The following is a 24,439-nucleotide window of genomic DNA, read 5'->3' on the forward strand; positions in this document are numbered from 1 at the left end:
CTCCTGTCTTGACTCCAGAGGAAGGGTGTAAGGAGGCAGTCTAATGTTGTTCAGCGTGATTCAGTCCGGGGTCTCCGGTAGCCACGCTCCTCGAGGAGTGCGGCTGGCAGTAGCGTGATGTTGGATAGGGTCCGGGTCCCTTCTTGACTCCTTCCACGTCCTTCGTTTTGGCTCGAGGGTTTGTAGATCCTGGTTGGTGCTTCGTGGAGGGTCGTAGTCTGTTGCACTGCGTCTCTCCCTTGTTGGTGTGTTCTCCCGGTCTCTGATCTTCTCCGGATTTCTCCCACACACCTTCGATGTCCGCGCTTCCTCTTTGAAGGGCCTCCTTCGCGTCCTCATTGGCTGGCGGCGGAGAATGTGACAGCGTCACATGGGTTGGCTCAGCATCCAAGAAGACAGGAGTCTTAAAGGGGCCACGGTCGTCCTCCGGAGACTGTTCCCATGGTGAATGTGAATACAATATGGGAGAGGCATGAGGGGGGAAGAGTTAATCAGTCCCTTCTTCCTCCAGATCGGGCATGTTGCGACAATTGTGTTTATGCATAGGCGGCTGTGTTAGGAATACCTCCTATATTCAAGTTTGTATAGGTTCTTTCAAGCTTGAAATTACATAAAAAAAGGTTACTCTCTATTATTAGCCCGTGCTGTGCTGCCTACGTTAAGTTGTACATCCTACTTTTGTGATGGGCATGAGATTGCCGCACACTGTCGTAACCCGCTCAGGGACTACTTAAGGACTTATGGGGTCCCGGATACTGGGGTCGATCTAATTTTTGTAGTTGAAGCGGATCCTACATATCCGTTCAAGGTCTTTTATTCTTGGTTCACTTTTCCGGCAGTTGAAGCGGATGATAATCTGTTTCATGAGTATACATAAACTGCGATGCCGGTGTCGTATCGCCCATATCAGACCTCAGAGGTTCCGCTATCAGCTTGGCAACACAGTATTTGGTTTAATGGCGCCCTTCCTCGCTCATTTACATCTGCCCGGTTAGGTCCTTTATCAATTGAAGGAGCCTCATGGCCGGTGTTTGAAGGGTATGCACCGCACCCGCGTACGTTAACAAGCGCTACTCTCGAGTTGCGGTGTTGCATACTTCCTTAATTTGTGTACATAGAGCGGTTATACAGTTCATGTCCCTTGCTTTTCAGGCAGCTCCACCACGTGTTGTCGCATACCAGGCGGTGACTGGTGGTGTGATTATCAGTCCCGTTCTGGTTAATTCGATAATGGGCAAGCGTACGGCAAATAAGGATGAACTACCGTATTGGCTTGCTGAAAGATTTGGACAGCTTGAGGCTGTTTTTCCTAATACCTCTCCTGTAGAGAAACACAGAATTTTGACTATTAGTTTGCCTAAGGATTTGATTCCAGAGTTTAGCGGATTGTAACACCTTGGGAAAGGTGTTTGCAGCTGTGTACTTGAAGTGTTTCAGCACACCATCTATGACTGTCCTCCCCTCCGTGATAAAACGTGTTCAGGATGAACACGGCACTGAAGCGGCTGTGGAATTGGGGATGCGTCTGGTGGGAGTATTCGACGTGGTGGCTGATTTGATTCTTACCAATGTCAAGGGCGATGCTGTAAACTTCCAAGTCGCTATGGGCTTGGCGGCTGTCCCTGAACTGGACATACCACGTGAATTACCAAGAATTATTGCACAGGCTTATAAAAACAATTGGCCGCAATAGTTTGGGAAACACACCGTTTAATCAATTGCAACACAGGCACAGCCTAAGGTTCCATCTGATACAGATGGACGCCCAGTGTTTTCTAAAAATAACCAATAACCAACAAAAACAAGGTTCCTGTGCTAGTTCCCCGAATCGTGAATCTTCTGAGCGTACTTATGTCTTGCACCACCATGAGAAAATTAAGACTCCTGATAGATTTCAAGTCCCTGATCAGCGTTCTCCTCATTCTTCACAGGACACGTCCGGCTCACAAGCTGGTGGTGGGGATCGCCAGGATCGAGGCAAGAGTCAGCGAGTTCCAAGGGGACGTGATCAGACCCGTCAGTTTGATGGCAAAGGGAAACGGGAAGAGCAGCCACGTTTCCGAGCCCCTTTTGAAAAGAAAAAACAGTTGGTGGTTAAACAGCAAGAATATGCCTCAGACAGTGAACACGACTACTGGATTGGACTTGGGCAGTAACCCTGCTAGACAGCGCAGCAGAAGTTACAATAGTGCGGGAGGCACTGCATCCTTGTCTGGTGGTAACAGCAACTGAATCATTCATTACTGTAGAGACAGCCGACACACGGATAGACCCCCCCCCCGGATCGGCTGTATGTAATAGGGTTTTGCATAGAGGGTGACATTGAGCGCGTTATTACTGAGATTTTTTTGGGGGGGAAATAGGACCGCTTCCTATGCCATTTTCCTAGCGGAGGAAGACTGGCCCCCACCTTTGTTCTGGCCGCGGCTCGCAGGGAAGACGTGATACTTCGAGTTTTTCGCGTTACGTTCCAAAAGAGCATTCAGAAGCCTTTGCGGCTGAGTGGGCTTTAGACCTTGCTCTGGCTGTGTACCGTAATCAAGTTGGCTGGGATGAAGATTCACCGCCACACGACATTCCTTTACGGTTGATGCCTCAACTGCAACCCCAATATCCTATCAAATGGGAAGCTAAAGGTCCTGTTGCCGACATTCTCACTCGGTTGGAATATCAAGGAGTGATTGAGACGTGTATATCGCCAATGAATAATCCGAACTTTACTGTATCCAAACCTGATGGGTCGTACTGCATAGTTTTTGATTACCGGCATTTGAACTCCCATTGCCGGACCTTTGCGGTACAAAATACCCATAGCTCTGCCTTGGTGGACAGCCTAGTTCATAAAAAAATACAAGACGACACTGGATATTTCAAATGGTTTTTACAGCCATAATCTGTCACCTGAATGCAGCCAATGGACTGCATTCAGAACGGGTGGAGTCCAGAAAAAATACCAGCGTTTCCCAAAGGGCTACAAAAACAGCCCCAGAGTTTTCGCTGCACGCGTTGTCTTTATTAGACAGCACCGACCCAGACGCATATTCGTATGCTGATGATATTTATCTCACAGACGACGAATTATGGCGGCAACTGTGTCGAGTTGACAGCATAATTCTGCACTTTGCAGACTACGGTTACAAGTTTAATATTGCCAAGTATCACATCCCATGTTACGGAGTGCTCTTCTTGGGCTACGAGCTCAACAATGAAGTAGGAGGCCTGGCTCCTCATTTCCTGGAGAAATGCGCATGGTTGCAATCTCCAACCACACTGAAAAAACTTCAGCCTTTGCTGGGATTTTTACATTTCGGGTGTACTTATTTTCCAGATTATGCTCAGCATATCAAGCCACTTTATGCTTTGATACAACCTAATTTTTCAAAAGCCAGCTGGTTACCAGAACATTCTGCTATTTTACCTTCTTTGCAGTCTGATTTGCTTGAATCTAAATACTTGTTAACACGTGACAACCACACTAACCTGGTTATACGAATCGTACCAGGTGCAGTGGGTTTCACTTACTTGACGTACAATGAAGGAGACACAGTGCCAATCGCATACAAGTCACATTTGTATACTTTGGCCGAAATTAGGTTCTCAACTGTCGACAAAGTTGACAGATGTCCAAATGGCGGTTCTAAAAGAATGTGCTTTGGCCCAGGGAAAACGCATTTTAGTGGTTACACCATATCCTGCTTTAGAGGCAGTTACGAAGGCAAGTGTGCCAAACTCAAAAGTTTTACATCCCCGTTGGATACAATGGGCTACTTTTTTTACATTCCCGGTTGTCACTTATCTTTGACACTTCTCTTCAGACACAGGAGTTCTTGCAGTATGAACATGTTCATCCACCTCCCTTGTCTTTACTTCTACTTCCTTTGGTAGACTATGCGTATATTATTTACACAGATGGTTCGGCTCAACCGGCCACGAATTCTAAACATGCTTACACGGCAGCGTGCGCTATAGTTGCAGGTACAATGGTAAATGTAGAATTAAAATCTTCCACAGTGCACACTCAGGCACTGGGAGATTGTACTGCACAATTAGCTGAGCTGAGTGCCTTAGTTCTTCCTCTTGAGTTTGCTGATCCAAACGTTTCGACTTATCGTCTGCGATTCTTATTACTGTGTTCAGTCTTTCAATGACAACTTATTCTTCTGGTCTCAAAATGATTATCGAGATTCGAAATGCAGCACAATTGGCAGCGTGTATCCTGCTTCTGTTGTGCCTGCTTCGCAAAGGCTTCTCCTCTTGTGGTACTGCACAGGCCAGGCCAGCTGCAACTGCTCCGTGACCGGATGCATGAATGCTTCAGTACACTGCCTATTGTGACACTCCGTGTGTGCTATGGATTATCGTTTTGTTTTGCATACTTTACTTGCGTGCAACCTGTATTTTTGTGCCGCCGCTGTGATTTCACGTGGGTATTGGAGTTATGTCTCACTAACACCTCATGTCTAGTTCCGGATTTCGATCGGATAATGGGCCCATTAGTGGCTCATGAGCAGGATTGCAATGGAATTAGCTTGATAGCACGTGCTGCTGCACTTGGCATTTTGGCACGAGATGATATCTGTGAGGCTTCACAGAATCTCCTACTGCAGAGCTACATTGAATACCACGCAAGTTATCCATCAGTGTAATTGGAAGTCTCAGACTATGAAGAACATTTGTGTTACTTCGACCTACTGAATTGGTTGGCATCTCACTTTTCAACTGACCAAAATGATGCCCTTCTAGAGGGTATTGCATTCTTTTGCACTTACACTTAATGGATTAATTAGGTACATTTTGCCATTAGACATCGGTTGGACTTCCGGATGTCTTGCATTCAACGTTTTTCTGCTATTACTCTCTCTCCTCTTTCTCATCTTTTGACTACTTGCAAGATTTGTTTTTTTACGCACACTTTTGTTTTTGCTTTTTCTAAATTCAATGGACACGCCGTTTTTAGATCTGCTCAGACATTTAGAACTTTGCTTTCTTGTATGATCTACATTATATGGGGGAGGGTGTAGTAAGGCTTATAGGTCCATTGTCGACAACTGCTAAATTAGCATGAGCTTCGCTGCCATTAACTTGCTTTTGAGCCCGACCATACAAGCATATATTTCGCAATACTTATTTGTTCCCCTTTTACACACGAGAAATGTCTGCTTTGCAGATTTGCTGTGCTCTGAGGTTTAGTCTGGTACAAAAGGGGGTGGTGATGGACGGAGCATCTGAACCAATCAAACACTCACACCCAGTCAAAAGATCTGCGTTTAATCCATCACCGTTCTTTAGCCCACTCTGCCACCCCAGTTCAGACATGGCCATATGCAAATCAGTCTGACCCTGTGCCTCATGGGAACAGTCCAGCCCGAACTGCCAAGCCATGCCTTCCCTGGACCGGAAACAAGCTTCCGATGACTGGTTTCTGGCATTACAGCCGTCTTCAGCCCGGCTTGCTTGAATCCAGTGGCAAAGTGAGCAAGGGACTCACGTCTGAGCATACCATACCATACTTATGGCGGCCAAAGCAGTACAAAAGAGGGTGGTGATGGACGGAGCATCTGAACCAATCAAACACTCACACCCAGTCAAAAGATCTGGGCGACCCCCGGATAACCATGCTTTCTATCGCCCCATCTCCCTGCTGGACACAGAGGCGAAGATCCTTGCGAAGGCCCTGGCCACTAGGCTCAAACCCTATATTACAGACCTAGTTCATCCATATCAGGCGGGATTCATGCCACGGAGGGCCACTCGTTCCTAGCGGACATGGACAGGGCGTTTGACTCCCTGAGCTGGACATATTTGTTGGCACTGCTGAGGCGCCTTAATCTTGGTCCGAGATTTCTGAAGTATGTTCTACTACTTTACACCGGCCTTACGGAGTCAGTGCGCGTTGGAGGTGCGGTCTCCCGATCGTTTCCGGTTCAGCGGGGGACGCGGCAGGGCTGTCCCCTTTCCCCATATCTATTTGCGCTCGCAATGGAGCCTCTCGCGGCGTGGGTGCGCATCGACGCCCAACTTGAAGGATTCCGGTGGTCTTCAGACCATACAGATAGAATTGCGCTATACACAGATGATGTGTTGTTCTTTCTTACTGATTTGGACCGTTCTGTGCCTAGACTATTGCGTATACTGCAAATTTTCGGCGAAACCTCTGGCCTGTACATGAATCCGAGCAAGTCCACGCTTTGGACTTTGGGAGGTGAGCGAGTGGTGGGCGACTTGGCGTCGGGTCTCCAGCTGGCGACGGATGGGGTGAAATACCTGGGAGTGTACCTAACTGAGGATGCGGCGGTGTCCCGTGATCGAAACCTTACCCCGGTTTGGGATCGCACACGCGAGGACTTGAAGGTATGGACTAAGATGCCATTGTCTATACTGGGCAGGTCTGCCATTTGTAAGATGGTGGCACTGCCACGCCTTGTATACCAACTACAAAACCACCTGCACGTGATCCCGGCCCGCTGGTTCCGACAGTTGAATTCAGCGCTTGGCGGGTTTCTGTGGGAGGGGGGAGTGGCGCACGTGGCCCGGAGGACGTGCTTCCTGTCCACATACACTGGGGGATTGGCCACGTCGGATGTACTCTCATACTACCAAGCGGCGCATCTTCTGGTGTTGAACGACTGGTGGTATGGGGACAGGGGTGACCCGGCCTATGCGGTAGAGAGGACATTGATGGGATCTGCATCATTACATGCTCTGCTGTATTCGGCGCCGCTCCGGAGATCTCTTCCCGCAGCCACGCAAGTGATTTTCCACGTGTGGAGGCAGGAGTTGCGTAGGATGGGGTGGTGGAACGTACTTACCCAGGAAACCCCGCTCTGGCGTAACGGCAGGCTGCCCCAATTGAATGCGCTGAGGGGCTTTCAAGGATGGGACGCGATTGATATCTCTACCCTCGGAGATGTTATGTCAGGGTGCGCCCTCAAATCCTTTACTAACTGTCACGGGGTCCAGTCCTGCCCCGTAACGAACTCTGAATCTCGGTTGCAGGAAGGACGCGGGCCCTTTAACAACTGGGAGCCCTGCGAGGAGGATTACCCTCCTCCGATGACGTGGTGGCCGTCCCGCCAATCAGAGAGCGGATCAGGTCCTGAAAAGGGAGAGCCGGAAGACGCCGTGGTGTGGATGGTGCGGAGCTCGCCGGCACCGAAGCCCCGTAGAGGAATCACCCACCAAGAGACCCGGACAACGGAAGGAGGACGAGAGCAAGGTACGGCGGAAGAGGAAGGCAGCGCGAGTACAAGCAGTCGGCTTTCCGACCAGGCGGACGAAGACGGCGCGAGGACACCGGAGAAGCCAGGAGGCCACCGTTCCCACGAAGACGGCGCGAGGACACCGGAGAAGCCAGGAGGCCACCGTTCCCACGAAGACGGCGCGAGGACACCGGAGAAGCCAGGAGGCCACCGTTCCCACGCACCGCCCAGCCACGCGCAGGAAGACGCGTGGCTACACCAGGTACGTGAACGTTTGCGTACCCTGTTACCCTTTAAACGGGTTGGGAAGGGGCAGCAGCGGGAAGAGGGTGGAAGGCAGGGGCACGGGGATTCCTGAGCACTCACGTGCACTCTTTGCGGTTGGTCTGCTTTCCTTGGTGACGGTAGCCTGTTCTCCCCTCACGCGTGTTGCCCTCACTCCCCTCCCTGACGCTATAATTTTGACTATCAGCTGTGAGCTAACAGCCACCTGTCTTTCTTTTGTTTTGGGGCTGGCGAGAGCGGCAAAGAAGCAGAAGACGGAGACGCGCTGGGAAGACCTTCCTTTTATTTCATGGACCTGCCGCCTAGACTTTGTTGTGTAGTTGTGACTTATGTGAGACGCTGACTCTGTGTCTAAAATAAATAACCATAGACCCTCACTACCTTTTGGGCTCATTTTCTTCTTGTGCACCCCTAAGGTGACACTAACCTACAGGAGGAATTTGGGATGCCCCGCACCCAGTTCTTCCGCTACCTCCAGTTTCGTCACTCTTTGGCGCCCCATCTGGTAGGCCTGGAGCAGCTTCCCGAGTTTAGCCCTCTGGAAGCAAACATTTTTATGGGGGAATTGCCGGACAAGAAATTGTCACGCATATACCAAACGCTGGTGCGCCACTGCTCCTCGGATCTGCGTGGCCTTAGGACTGCGTGGGAACGGGATGTTGGAGAGTTGGATGAGGAGGACTGGGTGGAGGGCCTGGAAAGTCCCACGGGGGCAGCCATATCCACGCGCCTGCGCCTGATTCAGTTCCGCTACATACACCGCACATACTATACCAGGCAGCGTTTGTGGAGGGCGGGCATGATAGCGTCCCCCGGGTGTCTCCGCTGTGGGGTAGAGGTGGGCACCCTGCTGCACACGGTCTGGGAATGCACAGCGCTGCGAGGGTTCTGGGATAGGGTACATCGTTGCCTGGCAGAGGTTCTGGCCTGGGAGGTGCAGAGGGACCCCAAGCTAGCTCTATTGCATGTTATGGCTGGGGTGGGGGGCAACCGCTACAAGCGTCACTTACTATTACTGGGCCTCACGCTGGCGAAGCGCGATATTGCTAGGGAGTGGAAGGCGCCTCGGGCCCAGTCACTTGCTGCCTGGAAGAATGGAATGGAATGGACTATTGTATGGGACTGGAGCAGCCCGTATTTGTGGCCAGGGGGTGTCCTAGAAAGCACTTCAAAATCTGGAAGAGGTGGGCGGATTACCGGGGACTGGACCTGGACCCGCCGCATGAGGAGGCCACCCTCCCAACCCTCTGACATGTTGGACTTTGAAAAGGCGCTGTTGGTGTATGTTACACATAGCGAGCTATCTATTACTGTATTATGGTTCAGAGGAGCGAGCAGCTACGCAAAGGGGGGGGGTCTAGTTGGGGGAGGGGGGAGGTGATTAATCTTATGGTTTCTGATACTTTAAATGGGGGAGTTTTCATGTTCTTAATACACATTGTGGAAGATGATGCAGTTTAATTGATGATGGCAGTAGACTCTGGATGACGGAGCTTTGCATATTGTGTGTTTTAACAATAAAATATGTTTAAAAAAAAAAAACATGATTTCCGTCATTGCATCCATATATATGATACAACAAGTATCATACATTCAACAAGCCAGGAGTGTTTGCTTTGTTAATAGTGGTTAGTTGCATAAGGTAAATAAGCAGCAACTATGACTTGTATATAATATTGAAAACGTTTCCACTTAAAGCCCTGGTGACACCACGACAATGTTGCTGCTCCGACATTACAAAAAGAGAAGGGAAATCCAGAGAGAAAATGAGTCTCTTTAACCCCTTCACTGCGGGGCCGATTCCCCTGCTGTGCTGGGGGGGGGGGGGGGGGGGGGGGGGGGGGAAGGGGGGGGGGGAAGGAAGGGGAGGCGCAGGGAGGGGAAATCCTTTAACCCCTCCATGCTCATGACGAGCTCAGCTCGTTATGAGCCACGGTGCTCGTGTGCTCATGACGAGCTCAGCTCGTCACGGCAACACCCGTTTGTGTAGAACGCTCGCACAGCAGGGGAATTAGCCAAGCGTGTGAGCGTTCTAACGGTCATGACGAGCTCAACTCGTCATGAGCACACGGGAACCGTGGCTCATAACGAGCTGAGCTCGTCATGAGCATGGAGGGGGTAAAGGATTTCCCTTCCCCTACAGCGCTCACCTGGCATGTCGTCAAACCGTAACTTCTCCAATAATGAGAAGTAAGCAGTTTGAGCACGCACACATCGATGTGCCTGCTGTTACGCAGTCCAGTAAAACAGGGCACAAAACAGAGCCCAATTGAGACCAGTTTCAAGACCCGCTTACAAAACTGCCAGTGCACAGCAACAGTGAGACTCGGCCCACTTAAAGTCCTGAGTCAGTAACAGAAAAGTAAACATCAAGCTCCCTCACAAGCCAAAGCCTGACATGTTGACCTCAGTCTTTGAATGCACAGCAAATGTGACCAGATAAGAACACAATTTAAGGGGGCATGCCCTGACGCTGCTGGGGTAGACAGCGTCAAACTACACTCCCAGCGGCGGACCACCATCCAGTGCCATCCTGAAAGATAACCAAGAGCCCGGGGGCTCCAACATGTCCAGTAAGGTCATGAGAACAGGCGCAGTTGCTGCAATGCCAAAAACTGGCTGTGAACCTGACCTAGGGCGGCCGATGACCGATCGAAGTGCGTAGCGATGATGATGGCAAGATGGCGGCCAGAGCTCCAACACACGCTGCAGACCGTGCTGCTCCAGAGGAGTCCGGTCAGGGAGAGCCTTGGCGCTGCCCGGTCTACCCCGAGCTAAGGGGGATACGAAACGTGGCATACGGGGACAGATGAGTGAAAGAGGCCCCCAGCTGACAGGTCACCTGGAGCGGGTCCTCAGACACAGACACACTCTGTGGCATTCTGGCCCGCGGTGGGAGGAGCTCCGCTTGCCCTGGGCCTTTCTCCAAGAGACGAGGGCCCACAATTGTAACCGGAGGGCAGAAAGTGGAAGCTGTGCGGAGGCCTGTGGCTGCCCCTAGGCACAGGGATCCAGAGGGCTGGAAGGCAAGCCTGCATTACAAGCAGGGAGATTAAAGGAGGGCACACAATGACGATCACGAAACGTACAATCTCGATCTCCCCCACCACCCCCAACCCACTGAATACCTTCCTCCAGCCACAGGAGAAGGTGAAAAACAAAAGGGTGGAGTGGGACACTGAGGCCCACGGGGGCCGCCCCGGCAACAGGGTCCGGGTCCAAAACCTAGTGCTGGAGGAAACTGCATATAGAGGCCGAAGTGGGGTGGCAACAACAGAAGGGCCCCGCATCGTAAGGCCTAGAGACAAGCAGCCTCTCCCAGTTATCTGAGTGCGGGGGAACCCTCCCCTTCCCCCGTGGGACTGGGACAGAGGCGGCCTGCACAACCTTAGGATAAGTCTCAGCCCATTAAGAAGCGCCTGGAGAGGGGACACTTGGACAAAGAGGCCTGGGCTGCGCGACAATGTTAATGGCAGACAGGCCGGCGAGAAAGCACAGGAGACACCACGATGGCCCCTCTGGCGCAGACGCCAGCTTAAGTGGCATGAGGGATGGATGCTCCCACGCCAGAGCACATGAATATTGTGAACAGGGAATGACCCTGACCTGCGGAGGTGCAGCCCCATACAGGGGCACTGGTAGGCAAAATCGCCTGGTCTAGCTGCTCAAATTGAGGACCTGAGAACACGCTGCACTTGAGGCACCCCCCGAGAGCCCGGCAGTGAAGAAAAGAATGGGCCTGCCTTCTGGGAGTGGCCCAACAGCAGATTCTATGCACTTGAGGGTTGACAGGGGTGTAAACAGTGGCGAAGTGCCAAGGAGCGCCAAGTGGTGTGGACCACCGCGGAGGGGGAAATCTCACCCACGATTTGCGGCATAATGGGAAAGATTACTCTCAAGCAGGACCCTGAACCTACAGGCCCGACATAGGAAGACACTGGGGAGGCTACAATGGCAGAACTTAGTCGTCCATCGCAAGAGGACCCTCCTGACGGACCAACACTTCAAGTTATTTTCCAGGCAACAGCGCCATCCAGGACAGCTGCAAAGACTAAAACAGACACCCTCAGAGAAGATATGGGGTTCCTGAGAGCGGACCAGGTCACCACAACTGAGAAGGACATTGTGGAACTGGGACCGTTCTTGACTTCCGCAACTGACTGACTGGCTGGCTGTACTAGAGGTGCAGGCCCGCACAAATCGAACCAAGGACAAAAGAGGTAAAAAACAGGTTGCGTCGCAACAACTTGGGAATAGTTGCAGGTTGAATACTTGGAGAAATGGGTCCAGGAGGAGGTGGTAGAGTCGGGTCTCGCCTCTTACTACGCACTTTGAATCAAACAGAATTTACCCAGAAAAAAAATTAGGCTGTCTCAAACAGCAAAAACGTAAACAGATGTCAAGTCAGTCTACAAAGTGCAAGCCATTATGCTTATGTAGCACAAATATACATTCAGCAAATCTAATAAATTAAATGCAATTCACACCTGCAAAAGCAGTGAGGTGATAAAGGAAAGCAGAGGCACACTCAGTTGGAGCAAGAACTACAAAGTCAATAGGTCTCGCCTTTGTAAACTATTGCTTACCCCCGCCAAGCCCCCAATGCTACAGAACATTGGAAAAAAGAAGAAAAAAAAAATTGCAGTTGCTCTGCAGCATTGTGGGAAAAAAGTGGCTGGACGCACGAGTAGCGTGTACGATTCATGACACTGTTGGAGCTGCATAATTCAATAAGTGAACGTATACATGATTACATCTGCACATGCATGATGACCGATTGACATGGGTGCCATTTTGTAATTTTTGTTTTTATTTATCAATCCAAGATAGTCATTTCCATTTGGAGAAAAAGCACTTCTTTAAAGAGCAGAGGAGTGACCCGGCCTCAAATAGCAGCTTCAGGGCCATCCTAATAAAAAAATAAATATAAAGAGAGAATGAAATATATATTTCTTTATATTACAGACTAGTCTCACTTCAGGAAATATGTGAAGTTATTGTTTTATTGCACAAAAGAAACCATTTTTGGAAGCTCCGTTTTCTTGACCTCATTGCTGCACCATATGCATATACACACACACACTTTTTTTCCCTAAATGCTTATAAAGGGTGGGGAGCAATAAAGGAGAAGGTGAGAGGGGGAGCAGTGGAAACAAAAACATTTTCTCTATTTTTAGGTCGAGCCTGGGCAGCGCATGCGCTGCTCCGCAAGGCATACTATATTGAGGTAGGGACTTTAAGCTCCGCCCACATTTTTCATCGGTTTGTGTCATTGTCCACTGTGAACTGTGGCTGGTTAAAAGGCTTAGTAGTCCCTCCTTAGTATCACCATGTCTCATTTTGTAACATCCCATGGCGACACCCCCATTACGTGTGTTGTTGCTCCGTAGGCTTTAATTACAGCCTCTGAGCACTATTTTCTCAAATAGCGTGGTCCTGCCTGCTGTTGCAGGTACAATACTCTCTCCAAGTGCTTTTTTTTATTTTTGTAGCAATAGGTCTCACATTTGAGAGAGTTTAAGCGATTGGCATTGTAAAGGCATCTGTATTAAAAACAACACATAAATAAAAGGCATGGTCATGTACAATGCCAATAGCTCAAACTATCATAAATACGAGACCGACTGCACTGCAAATGCTTGTTACAGTTTGTTGACGTTAGCGCCCTTCTCTGACGAAAGGTCGCCCACAGGACAAAAACTAGTTACAGAGGTGTGGGCATAGTAATGCCAATGCCCATGTTGAGTCTATAAAGGGAATACAAATATTACCCACCCCAAGTGCTGGTGTTATAATTCACTGGCCCCTGCTTTTTGAAACTCCTTACCGTTCACAATTAGAACTACGGCTTATTACATGGAGTTCCGCAAATGGTTGAAAACCTGGTTGTCTTCACAAGCCTTCGCTGAGTGAGCAGTTCTCCGTTTACCTCCGTCCTTTAGCGCCAAGAAACCGATTGGTCATCGTGCGCTGAATAAATTCCTTTCAATTACTGGAGATGAAGCATATCTGCAATATTGTAGGACTCTGGCCCAATTCACGCCCATACACAGCTTGCCTAAAGACACTGGCAATTGGGCAGCAATCAGCTTTAAATTAGGTACTTTAAATATACATTCTATACACCGTTACATAAAGTTTGTATCGTTACACAAGGACAGTTCGGTGTGGTTTCTCATCCAATAAAAAAAGAAAAAGCCAAAGAAACCTCGGTCACCATGGATTAGCCAGACATACTTCACAAAACACTGTCTCTGCTTACCAGAGGAAGGGACAATTCAAAGCAAAAAACCTTAATCCACAATGGCGTTTAAAAATGTAAGGACAGACACATTTACTCGATGGGACAGCCTAAAAAGGTCAAATTTACATTCACGAAGGATATAAAACATTCCTGAATAGATAAATTTAGGAGATAGAAAGCATATTAACAAGTCAGAAATACTAAAATTGTGGATATAGTTTACAAAATCATATCCGGGACCATTTAAAACACATCTCATATGAATGTCATATGCAAATAATTTTCTATAAATTTTTTTTTTTTTTTTTTTAAAAGGTGTTTCCAAACGGAATTCAACCGGTGAGGCTGGAGGATATTTGTACTCCCAAAATATGGTGTCATACAGCCAATAGCAGTTACCACCACCTAGTTGGGATGGTCCCAATTCCAGGACATAAGCAAATCGTGAGTCAGTGAGGTATGCCTAGATATGTTCAACAAAGTCCCCATACAGACAAAACGGAACACTCCACAGTTTATGCTTTTCATTTAATAAAATGTGCGAACTAGTTTCAGCAGTCTTGTGTCAACCTGGTGTCGATGGGTACCCTAGACCTGGGGGGGCGGGGGGGGGGGGGGGGGGAGGTGTCAGTTCTAGCAGTTCACATCACTTCACCACTAAATTGCCACATTGCTGCCAAACAAACTCATGGGTGGGTGCTTCCGTCGTGACTGTATCATGGATACACCAGGAATGAGGAAACCATAGAGATACAGGTTGTCATTAGAAGAATACAAGGATTTCGGTTACTTAAACCAGCACCTGTGGATACAACCCTTGGAAGTAGGAGCAAGGCAGGGTGAGGAACGGTCTTCATTTTCTGGCTCACATTTGGTGAGGGGATTAGCATGACAAACATTGGTGGCTTGCATGTCCGCATTGAAGTGAAAATTATGAGGACATTGAAAGCATGTAGCCACATTCACTTGGAGATAATGGAATACCAGTCATGCAGTGATGGTGGACATGAAGGATGTGCAAGACTGATTACATGCAAGTCAGTCTTCCCTTACCAAGGAAATGTTTGAAACGCAGGCGGAACTAAGTGTGTGCAATGGGCATTGAAAAAGGCAAGAATGCAGAATTGCATCTGCAACTTTTAATAAATGAAAGGCATGAAAACCATGGAGTGCTCTGCGTTGTCCGTGTGGAGACTGTTGAAAATGAAATTTCGTGCCTGTGAGTTTGTTCGGCCTCAGTCTGGCAATTTGGTGGATATATATATACTAATATAATAAAGAGAGAGGCCAAACCTTTGAGGTGGGTAATCTCAGAAACCACAGCACCAATCACAACACCCAATACAGCGTTGGAAAGGGCAGTTGCAGCAGAAGGACGTAGGCAATGCAGACGCCCACCATATACATTTAAAAGGTAAAAGAACCGTGCCAGGAAAGTAGTCCCTTGTGGGCGTGTCTGCGTTGTGATGTGGGCGTGTGCTAGGGGCGTGACAAACGCTGGGGACTTGTGGTACGTTCCGCCCTTCATGCCATGTCTTATATCGTGTGCTGGGGGCGTGGGCATGTGCGGGGCGTGGGATTACGGAAAAAAAAAGCAAGCGTTGTGCCCACTATTTCATTGTTTTTTCTTCCCAGGTTCTGTACATTCCAGCTCCGGGTGTCCACCCTGCTCCCTTTTAATAACCCTGCACCCCATAATCTTAACCCACCTTTACTCCTTAAAATACCCCAACACCCTTAAACACTAACCTATCTTAACCCTATAAATATACCCTGTACCCCAAAACCCAGACCTATCCCTAAACCCTAAAAATACCCCTGTACCCCAAAACTCAAACCTAGCCCTGAACCCTATAAATACCCCTGTACCCCAAAACCCAAACCTAGCCCTGAACCCTAAAAATACCCATGTACCCCAAAACCTAACCCTAAAAACACCCCTGTACCCCAAAACCCAAACCTAACCCTAAAAACACCCCTGTACCCCAAAACCCAAACCTAGCCCTGAACCCTAAAATACACTTGTACCCCAAAACCCAAACCTACCCCTGAACCCTTAAAATACCCCTGTACCCCAAAACCCAAACCTAGCCCTGAACCCTAAAAATACCCCTATACCCCAAAACCCAAAGCTAGCCCGGAACCCTTAAAATACCCCTGTACCCCCAAAACCCATACCTATCCCTAAACCCTAAAACTACCCCTGTACCCCATAACCCAAAACTATATCTGAACCCTTAAAATACCCAAACACCCCAAAACCTTTACCTCAGTACCCCAAAACATATACCCTTATACCCATACTTACCTTATCCAAACATTTAAAAAAAAACATGCTTTTACCATTCATGCATTTACAACGAAAATGTATGCATGGTAAAAGCATATAAAATGTAATGCCATGCGTTATAATGGCATTGCGGAGTCATGGTACTTTCGTAATGAAAGTATGCGGAGTGATGGTATGCAGAAAGAAAGTTGCGGAATATTGGGTGTTTATCCTAACCCGGTAAGTACATTGGTGGCACGGCGGCCCACATCTCAAGCAACACTCTCATATTTTTCACCACTGATTTGAAAAATGCACAGGTCTCTCTCATTGATGGCCAGCACCGACATACACTTTTAGACACCTCCCGCCACAAGTTCTAGAATTGGGAACTTTAGAGCTGGGGAGCTACGTTCGAATCTCGGCATCAGCTCAACAGCCTGTGATTCCAGGCAAATCGCTTTGTCTCCCCGTGCCTACCACAAATGAATGTGTTCTTCTGTAATGTAAATTGTGCTCATGCCATGTTGTCGAGTTCGCGCTATATAATATTGCAAGGAAAAATAAAGTAGGGAAACTCGAGTTCACACACTACTGAACGCGCACTCTTAAGTGCATCAGCAGTGCACTGTGAATCGGAGCGTTTCATAGGCCTGTCACATAAGAAATGCTATCAAAACAAAATCCTACAAAACAATATACTACTGGCCGGCAGTAATTCATACCCGGACAACGTCGGGACAGGCTGCTAGTATGTGTATATATATATATATATATATATATATATATATATATATATATATATATATATATATACATATACATATACATATACATATACACACACATATATACACATACAAACATCTATGTGAAAGAAAAAATAAATACATTTAGGTTTAACAGTACAATAATAAGAAATAAATGAATTAGACAAAGTAAATGAATTAGACAAAGTAAATGAATTAGACAAAGTAAATGATTAAAAAAAGATTTTGTTAAAAATTAAATAAACATAGGTGAAATAAACGTGTAGGTGATTATCATGTGGAAATATTAGCAACCCGAAAAACAATGCTCCTACATTATGGCAATCCAAAAGTAATTAGGTTTAAATAACAACCACATCCGGAGGGCTGTGAAGACAGTTTTGGACCCTCTCACTGAAGCCTGCACAGCAGTTTTTACTAACATAAACCTAAAAATAGCTTTCAGCGAACAGCTGGGCTAGTCTTGAAAGAATGAACCTCCTACCAAATCTTTGCCATGTTGGTGTGCTTGACAAACCAATTGAAGCAGCGTAAAGCTCATGTATCACAACACTGCTAGCCAGTTTTTAATCTTCTCCCTGAAATATCATTAAACATGTCTAGGATTATTTGTTTTTACGGACGGCATGACGATGCTACCTCATGTAAACAAGAGACAGCAAGGGTCTCTGGTACATGGAAGGACTTGCACGGAGGGGAGAAGGCAGGAGGATAAAGGATGGGACTAATCAGTGATGCTCTGTCAGGCAGTAACTTTCGGGCATTTTAAGTCTCAAATCTATGCACAGAGTGCCAGTCTATTACTATAGCAATCCATGACCTGACTAGAATTCTTCTAAATTGAGATAATGCACCTTCAGGAGCATGGTTGGGGTTTTGGGAGAAAACCTCAATCTCAAAATTGGCCTCTTAAAGCCTTTCAGAGAGCCACGCGGCAAGCAGGGGCTACTTGGCCCAACCGTGGTGACTGAGGCCTTTAACTTCTGATACCCCAGGGCCATACCTACTATGGATCCAGGCAACTGGGTCATGGACTCCTTCTGTATTTGACACTCAAAGGTAGGTGTTGACAAGCAGTCAATGGCTTACTTGCAGGGTGGGGTTCAGGGGAGGGATAGATACAGGTGAGAGAACACGACTCATAACTCAAAGTGCAAACAGTACGAACAATAAATCAATGCCCCGTCAAATACTTGCTTTTATAAGAAAAATAGGTCTTTTTTTTCTAACTCTACAAATGCAAAGGATTAATGATATGCACAATGAATAATACAGCCCCCTTGAGATCAGGGCTCTAGTAGTTGTCAGGCAAATTCCTGTCCAACCCTCTTCCTTGCTCACTATTAGACTTTACTCAAGAGTTCCCCTTGGACTCTGAGGAATTAGTCAAAAGTGACTATGGTGCCTTAGCGACTACCGGGTACCCCAGTGTGCATCTTACCTGCTCCTGCAGCACAGGACTACTCAGCGTTGCAGCAAGAGTCTTCAGTGTGGGCACTAGCGTGTTGTGATCCTTCTTGGAGAAGTCAGGTTGTTCCCCAGCAGGGGGTATGGGGGCTAGGGGGAAATCTTTTCTTCAGCTCCCAACTGGTGCCCAATGAGGTTGCGGCATTGTCTGCAGCATTCTCTGCGGTCCTCAGGGTCAGTCAGGAGCAGTTCTCCCGCTGTGCAAGTTCACCAAACGCAACCGTAGTCCTTTTCTGGGGCGACAGCCCAAACTTCTGGACAACGTAGATCCCAGCAGCCCTCTTACTTTGTATATGAGGTTGCTGAGGTACTTGGAAAATCGGACGCAGACTCCTCCTGTGTAAATGCATTCACTACTGTGGTCACAGGTCTCGGAGCTCTTTCAGCAGCAATTTTACCAGTGTACCCTCCTAGCATATATGAGGTCACCACAGAGCAGCCAAACAGGATTGACAAGACCAGCACGACACTCCACACAGGACTCAGTCCATGGCAGCCCTCTCCGGGCATATTGGGGGGTGGAGGGGGCAACCAACACTACATACGGACAATGACCCGATCAATGCACAACCGATCCCTTGCACCTCGCTCAGAGGGTTCTCTTGACAGGGCTCCCCATGGAACCTCGCTCCCTCCAACACTCTTCTCTTTCTCACAGGGCACAATGGTCTTGGAAAGCAGGCAGGCACTGGTGCTCCAGACTCCAAGGCAGGTGGTCTTTGTTTTCCTGGGTGATGTCCCCTCACCCAGCAGGAAGGCTAGCCGGCCTTTGCCCCAAGTCCTCGTCACAGGCAGAAGTATTACAAAGCTCCCCCTTTGCACACTGTCTGCTGTTTCGCAGGTGACAAATTTTGGGGTCTCAACCTCCCCTACTTACAGTCCAGTTCCAGACACCAAAATCTGATTTAGGGACCATATTTTATGTTTAGGGTCTGCTTCCTTTAAAGTGGTCACTTATCATTTTCTTCTTGTCCAAAAAAGGATGACTGTCATGCAGGCACGAGTCCAAAGATGACTGGCCCACAACACAATTCATAGGAGTGACCAGAGTTTTCATACCTGGACGTCAGCCACAGTGATATGTGCATCAAAAGGCTAATTCCAGGCTCCAAGCTCTACTCTTTATGATTTCATTATCAGCACCATCTCCGTTCCTGAGATGTGTCCAGGACCCTTCTCCTTGCGCTCTATCACAGAACCAAAGAGCAACCTTTTCAAGTGTAAAGGGAGGGCCCCTTCCTCCATTGTGTCCCACCCAGCACACAGGAATGCAGCAATACACAAAGCTATCTAGAGGGTTGGGAATATTCCTCTACTAATGTCTTCTTCACCAGATAGGCCTGAGCTTCCCAAGATGGAATCCAGTATCCTTCGTCTAATGTACCATTACAGGCACACCAGCACTCAGTGTACTTCCACAACACACTTATTGTCCACCATGGTACCCCCATGCATTGTATCATTACAAGAACACATACTTGCAGCATACACATTCAGTCTGTGCGCACTGTTCAGCACTGGGCTTTTTCTATACTGAACCAGGGTGTGCTATTTGCAAACACAAACACAGGCAGCGCAGATACACTCATATGTGTAACTCACAACACTTCATCCCTTGTACTTCAAGCAAGCATACATACATCCAGAATGTGCTTTCATTGTGCATGCAGTGCATCTCTTATGAAATGTATTCCTCGCAGACATACATACACCCAGTACATGCACTAACCACACATACAGTGCATAGTACTGCTCTATCCCTGTACTATATATTTTTTTTTTGCAGAGATTTATATAGCGCGAACTAGAACCGAACCGAATCAGTTATCAGAGCGCTTTACATAGCACCAGTTACGTTACATGAGGACACCCTTTCATTTTAGGCACGGGGAGATTAAGTGATTTGCCCAGAATCACAGGGGGTTTTTGGCGTCGTTACCGAGACTCGAACCCAGATCCCCAGGTCCGAGGTCGAGCGCCTTAGCCGTTAGGCCAACCCCTCTCCCTTCAAATATCCTTCAAAGGCACACAAACCTCTGATACAGAGTCACTATTCATGTGCTACACAGCACTCTACATATACTTAATGTATGCCAACTGTGAGTTAAGCAAAACGCTGCAGAAATTTGAAAAGGTAACTGGGCATGTAGGCCTCACTCCAGTGACACAGGGTAAAAAGGACCTGTTCACTATTACTGATCACTAAACGGTATGTCGCCACCACCGTGCTTGTGCTGCTTTACTCCTGGTAAAGGTCCTTTCACCACTATGAGGGTAGCGCTTTTGGGCGACCCTCCCAGTCCAACAAGATTGCAATCCGTGAGACAGGCCTATGTCATGTACACATGCATGATCTGTGTTTACCTAGGACTAAGAAAAAAAATCTGCATTAGGGATCCAGACAACAGTGCAATTGGGCATGGGTACACACATCTTGCCATGAAGGGGATTTTCCATCACAGCAAATATCAAACTTACTTTAAATTCACATTCATCAACACAAACAATCACTAAACTAGACACTCCAACCTCTAGTACGCAACCAATAACTGGAAATCACATTATCATACAAAAAGACCCTCAGATTTAAAGATTTGCTACGATAACTTGATGATAGACTGTCTCAAATGCCAACATAACTTACGTTCAGATTTCCATTAAAGACCACTATAACATCGGAGTTCTGAACCCGATGTTTTGGCTAAAGTGACATAATCTAGTTTGTGGTTGGGTGACAGCTCTTAGGTGTACAGGTTTGCGTGCTAAAATTCAGCACAAACTTCCAATGTGGGACTCAAATGATGTCTTGTGCCATTTAGAATTTACCAGGAAATCAACGAGAGTTGTGCTCAAAAGCTAATCCATGTGAGCCTAGAAGCAATCTCCTTTTCTGTTCCTCCGAAATGCAATGTTAAGCTCCTTTACATTTTAGGTCAAACACAATATAAAGGTTGTTTTTGTATCTTTTATTCCCACTACAGAACGTGTTCAGTCTAAAAACGAACAGGACTAGGGTCGCACTAGCTGACCACCCTACTGGCTTTCCCTGCCCTCGAAAACAGTCACTGGATGCGAAGCGTCTTCTGTGCGTCAGTTAAAGATAACAAACAGTGTTTAGGGAACATTTACAGCCATAGGACCCGCGTAAAACAACAGTAACCCGCACAACCCCTGCTCTTTGAAGAGTGATGCGCGTTGACGCCATCTGAACAGATGGGCAGGCCGCTCTAAAGCTTAATAAGATGAAAGAAATGTTTATTACACTGCTCAAACGAAAGGAACTGCTTACATAGGGATTATGTTCTTTACACCAATGTCATTTGGCAACGGTCGTTGTACTTTGAATAATAGCACGACCAGCTAAAGCAATCTCGACACAATATAACCGCGAATTGCATAAATAATTGAAGGTCTCAACAAAAATGTCCTAAGCTGGCTGAGTGCATGCACATAACCGTTCGTGACAGCCTTCGTTAATGTCAGAATACAAGGTCCCATGCCCTTTTAGTGATCATCTAAAGGTTCACCCATGATCACTACATTTTATAACAAATGCAACCGTATGCACTATCACTTTCATGGATATTATTGCCATTGCCTCTAAAGAATGTGCACTGGTAATAAACAAATGTCTGTTTAGTGAGAGTAAAGACGAGACAGCTGGAGAGAAAAAATATAAGATGCTAGATTGGGGCACTCTGATCGAGCAAAGCAGTGAAAGACGGGCAAGTGACACTCCTTCAGGTGACAGAAGCAGCGCACACCACAGGGCAGTGAGAAGGGGGATGGATCGGCAGAGAGAAACGGCACTGACAGTTCAGCACACACCACAGGGCTGGGAGAAACGGCACTGACAGAAACACACACCAGAGGGCAGGGAGAAGGGAGAAGGGGCACTGACAGGGTAGCACATACCACAGGGTTGGGAGAAACGGCACAGAGGGCAGCGCACCACATAGAGCAGAAACAAACACCCCTGACATGGCAGTACACAAACCACAGGGCAGGTAAAAGGGGCACCGACAGGGCAGTGCACACCACAGAGCAAGGAGAAGGGAACGAGAAAGGGCAGCTCACATCACAAGACAGGAAGAAGGGGCAGCGCACAGGGCAGGAAAAAGCGTCATTGACAGGGCAGGAAAAGCGTCATTGACAGGGCAGGGAAAAGAGGCACTGACAGGGCAGGGAAAAGAGGCACTGACAGGGCAGGGAAAAGAGGCACTGACAGGGCAGGGAAAAGAGGCACTGACAGGGCAGGGAAAAGAGGCACTGACAGGGCAGGGAAAAGAGGCACTGACAGGGCATGGAAAAGAGGCACTGACAGGGAAGGGAAAAGAGGCACTGACAGGGAAGGGAAAAGAGGCACTGACAGGGCAGTGTACACAATGGGGAATTGAAACGCGGCACTGGCAGGGAAGCACACACCACCGGGCAGGGAGAAGCGCCACTGGCAGGAAAGCACACACCACCGGGCAGGGAGAAGCGCCACTGGCAGTAAAGCACACACCGCCGGGCAGGGAGAAGCGCCACTGGCAGTAAAGCACACACCACCGGGCAGGGAGAAGCGCCACTGGCAGTAAAGCACACACCACCGGGCAGGGAAGAAGCGCCACTGACAGGAAAGCACACACCACCGGGCAGGGAAGCACACACCACCGGGCAGGGAAGCACACACCACCGGGCAGGGAAGAAGCGAAACTGACAGGAAAGCACACACCACCGGGCAGGGAAGAAGCGCCACTGACAGGAAAGCACACACCACCGGGCAGGGAAGCACACACCACCGGGCAGGGAAGAAGCGCCACTGACAGGGAAGCACACACCACCGGGCAGGGAAGAAGCGCCACTGACAGGAAAGCACAAGGCAGAGAGAAACTGCCCAGGTAATACAGCACACCGACAGAAAGGCGAGATGTGCACATTGAGAGCATGGGGAGACCGGCGTGCACTGGCAGTAGGGATGGAGACCCATTGTGAGAACGTAAGATTGCGAATGACCTGCGCTGGGAATGGACCGGAGGATGCAATCTATCACAGGGAAAGGCAAACGCTGAAACGGAGGTACCCTGATCGCGCACAGGAGCACGCAGAGCAGCTGAGCTAGACAAGCGAGCCAGCAACAAAGGGTGACTGCCCGGAGGTCGTGATCAGAGTCGGCAACAGAGACAGAATACACAGCTTCAGAGAGGAACGACGAGTGTCGACGGGGAATGGAAAGAAGAGCAAAGTCAAGGGAACGGATTCTGTCACAATATGGCCATAGCAGCTGGAGAAAAAGATCCAGCCAATCAAGTAGACCGAACAAAGAGTGCACCAAGGCAGCGCATATATGGTGAGGTGAAGGAGGTAGCTCTATAAAGAGCTGGGAGCCGTGGGAAGTAAAACTCCTGGCAGGGAATGCCCTACTTTCCTGCACCCCAGAGACCAAAGGTGTTCACACTGCACCAGGAAGAATCCACAATTAGGGTGAGCTCTCAGATCCCCAGTGTGACGCCGCACATACTACCCGAAGGAAGGTCTTGACCCAGCTGTCAGTGAGAGGATCTCCCGGGTGTAGTGCTCCCTCCCCTCTGTTGACAGCTCACACATTCCTCTGCTTTTGCACATGGGGTCCTTACCCTCCTCCGGGTCCAGCTCCGGCCCGTCGTCCTCTTCCTCCTCCTGCGCCCGGGGGCTCCCGCGGGTGAGGCGGATCCGCTTCATGGGCCGGGGACTAAGCCACCTCCGTTGTGTTTGAACTCGTATCCCATCGCCGCCATTTGGAATCCCGCGGCTCGAGATCTCGCGCTCCTTCTCACTCAGACAGCGAGATTCTGACGTCGCATTAGGCACCGCCTCCGGGTTCCGTTGCTCTAGCAACGGCAGTAATCACTAGAGGCTTGGGCAGTAATCACAGAAAGAGGACAGGCCACTGTCAGCGGAGAAGAACAGGTCTTCTTCCGGTTTTTATCCGCAAACTAGACGTAAGAGACAGACCGCAGCTCTCTTGTTCAAAAGCTAGCGAACTAAGTGAACGTCTTTTTTCTTCAAAGAACGTCTTGTAAACATACTTTCATACCAAACAAAGAAAGCAACAAAAAAAAGCATAACAACATATTAAAAATGTAATTATATATTTTTTATCGACATTTGCATTAAAAATAAAGTGAATAGATACATCTATGTAAATATTTGATTTTATACATGTTTGTAAGAATTTACATTC

The 24,439-nt window shown here is 48.3% G+C and overlaps 1 protein-coding gene across 2 annotated transcripts in view; it reads right to left on the minus strand.

Annotated features, from left to right (window-relative positions):
• The window catches only part of LIN9 (lin-9 DREAM MuvB core complex component), a 478,167-nt gene extending 454,123 nt beyond the window's left edge, over positions 1–24,044 (minus strand). Inside the window, exon 1 of one of the 2 annotated variants that reach the window (XM_078647550.1) lies at positions 23,853–24,044. In XM_078647550.1, coding sequence (XP_078503676.1) covers positions 23,853–23,937 — 85 coding nt within the window. In that variant the 5' untranslated portion in view covers positions 23,938–24,044. The remainder of the gene's footprint in view (positions 1–23,852) is intronic. The other variant, XM_078647551.1, reaches the window with a different exon arrangement.
• Positions 24,045–24,439: the final 395 nt, after the last annotated feature.

This window comes from Lissotriton helveticus, chromosome 6 (genome assembly GCF_964261635.1).
Source record: "Lissotriton helveticus chromosome 6, aLisHel1.1, whole genome shotgun sequence".
NCBI lineage: Eukaryota > Metazoa > Chordata > Amphibia > Caudata > Salamandridae > Lissotriton > Lissotriton helveticus.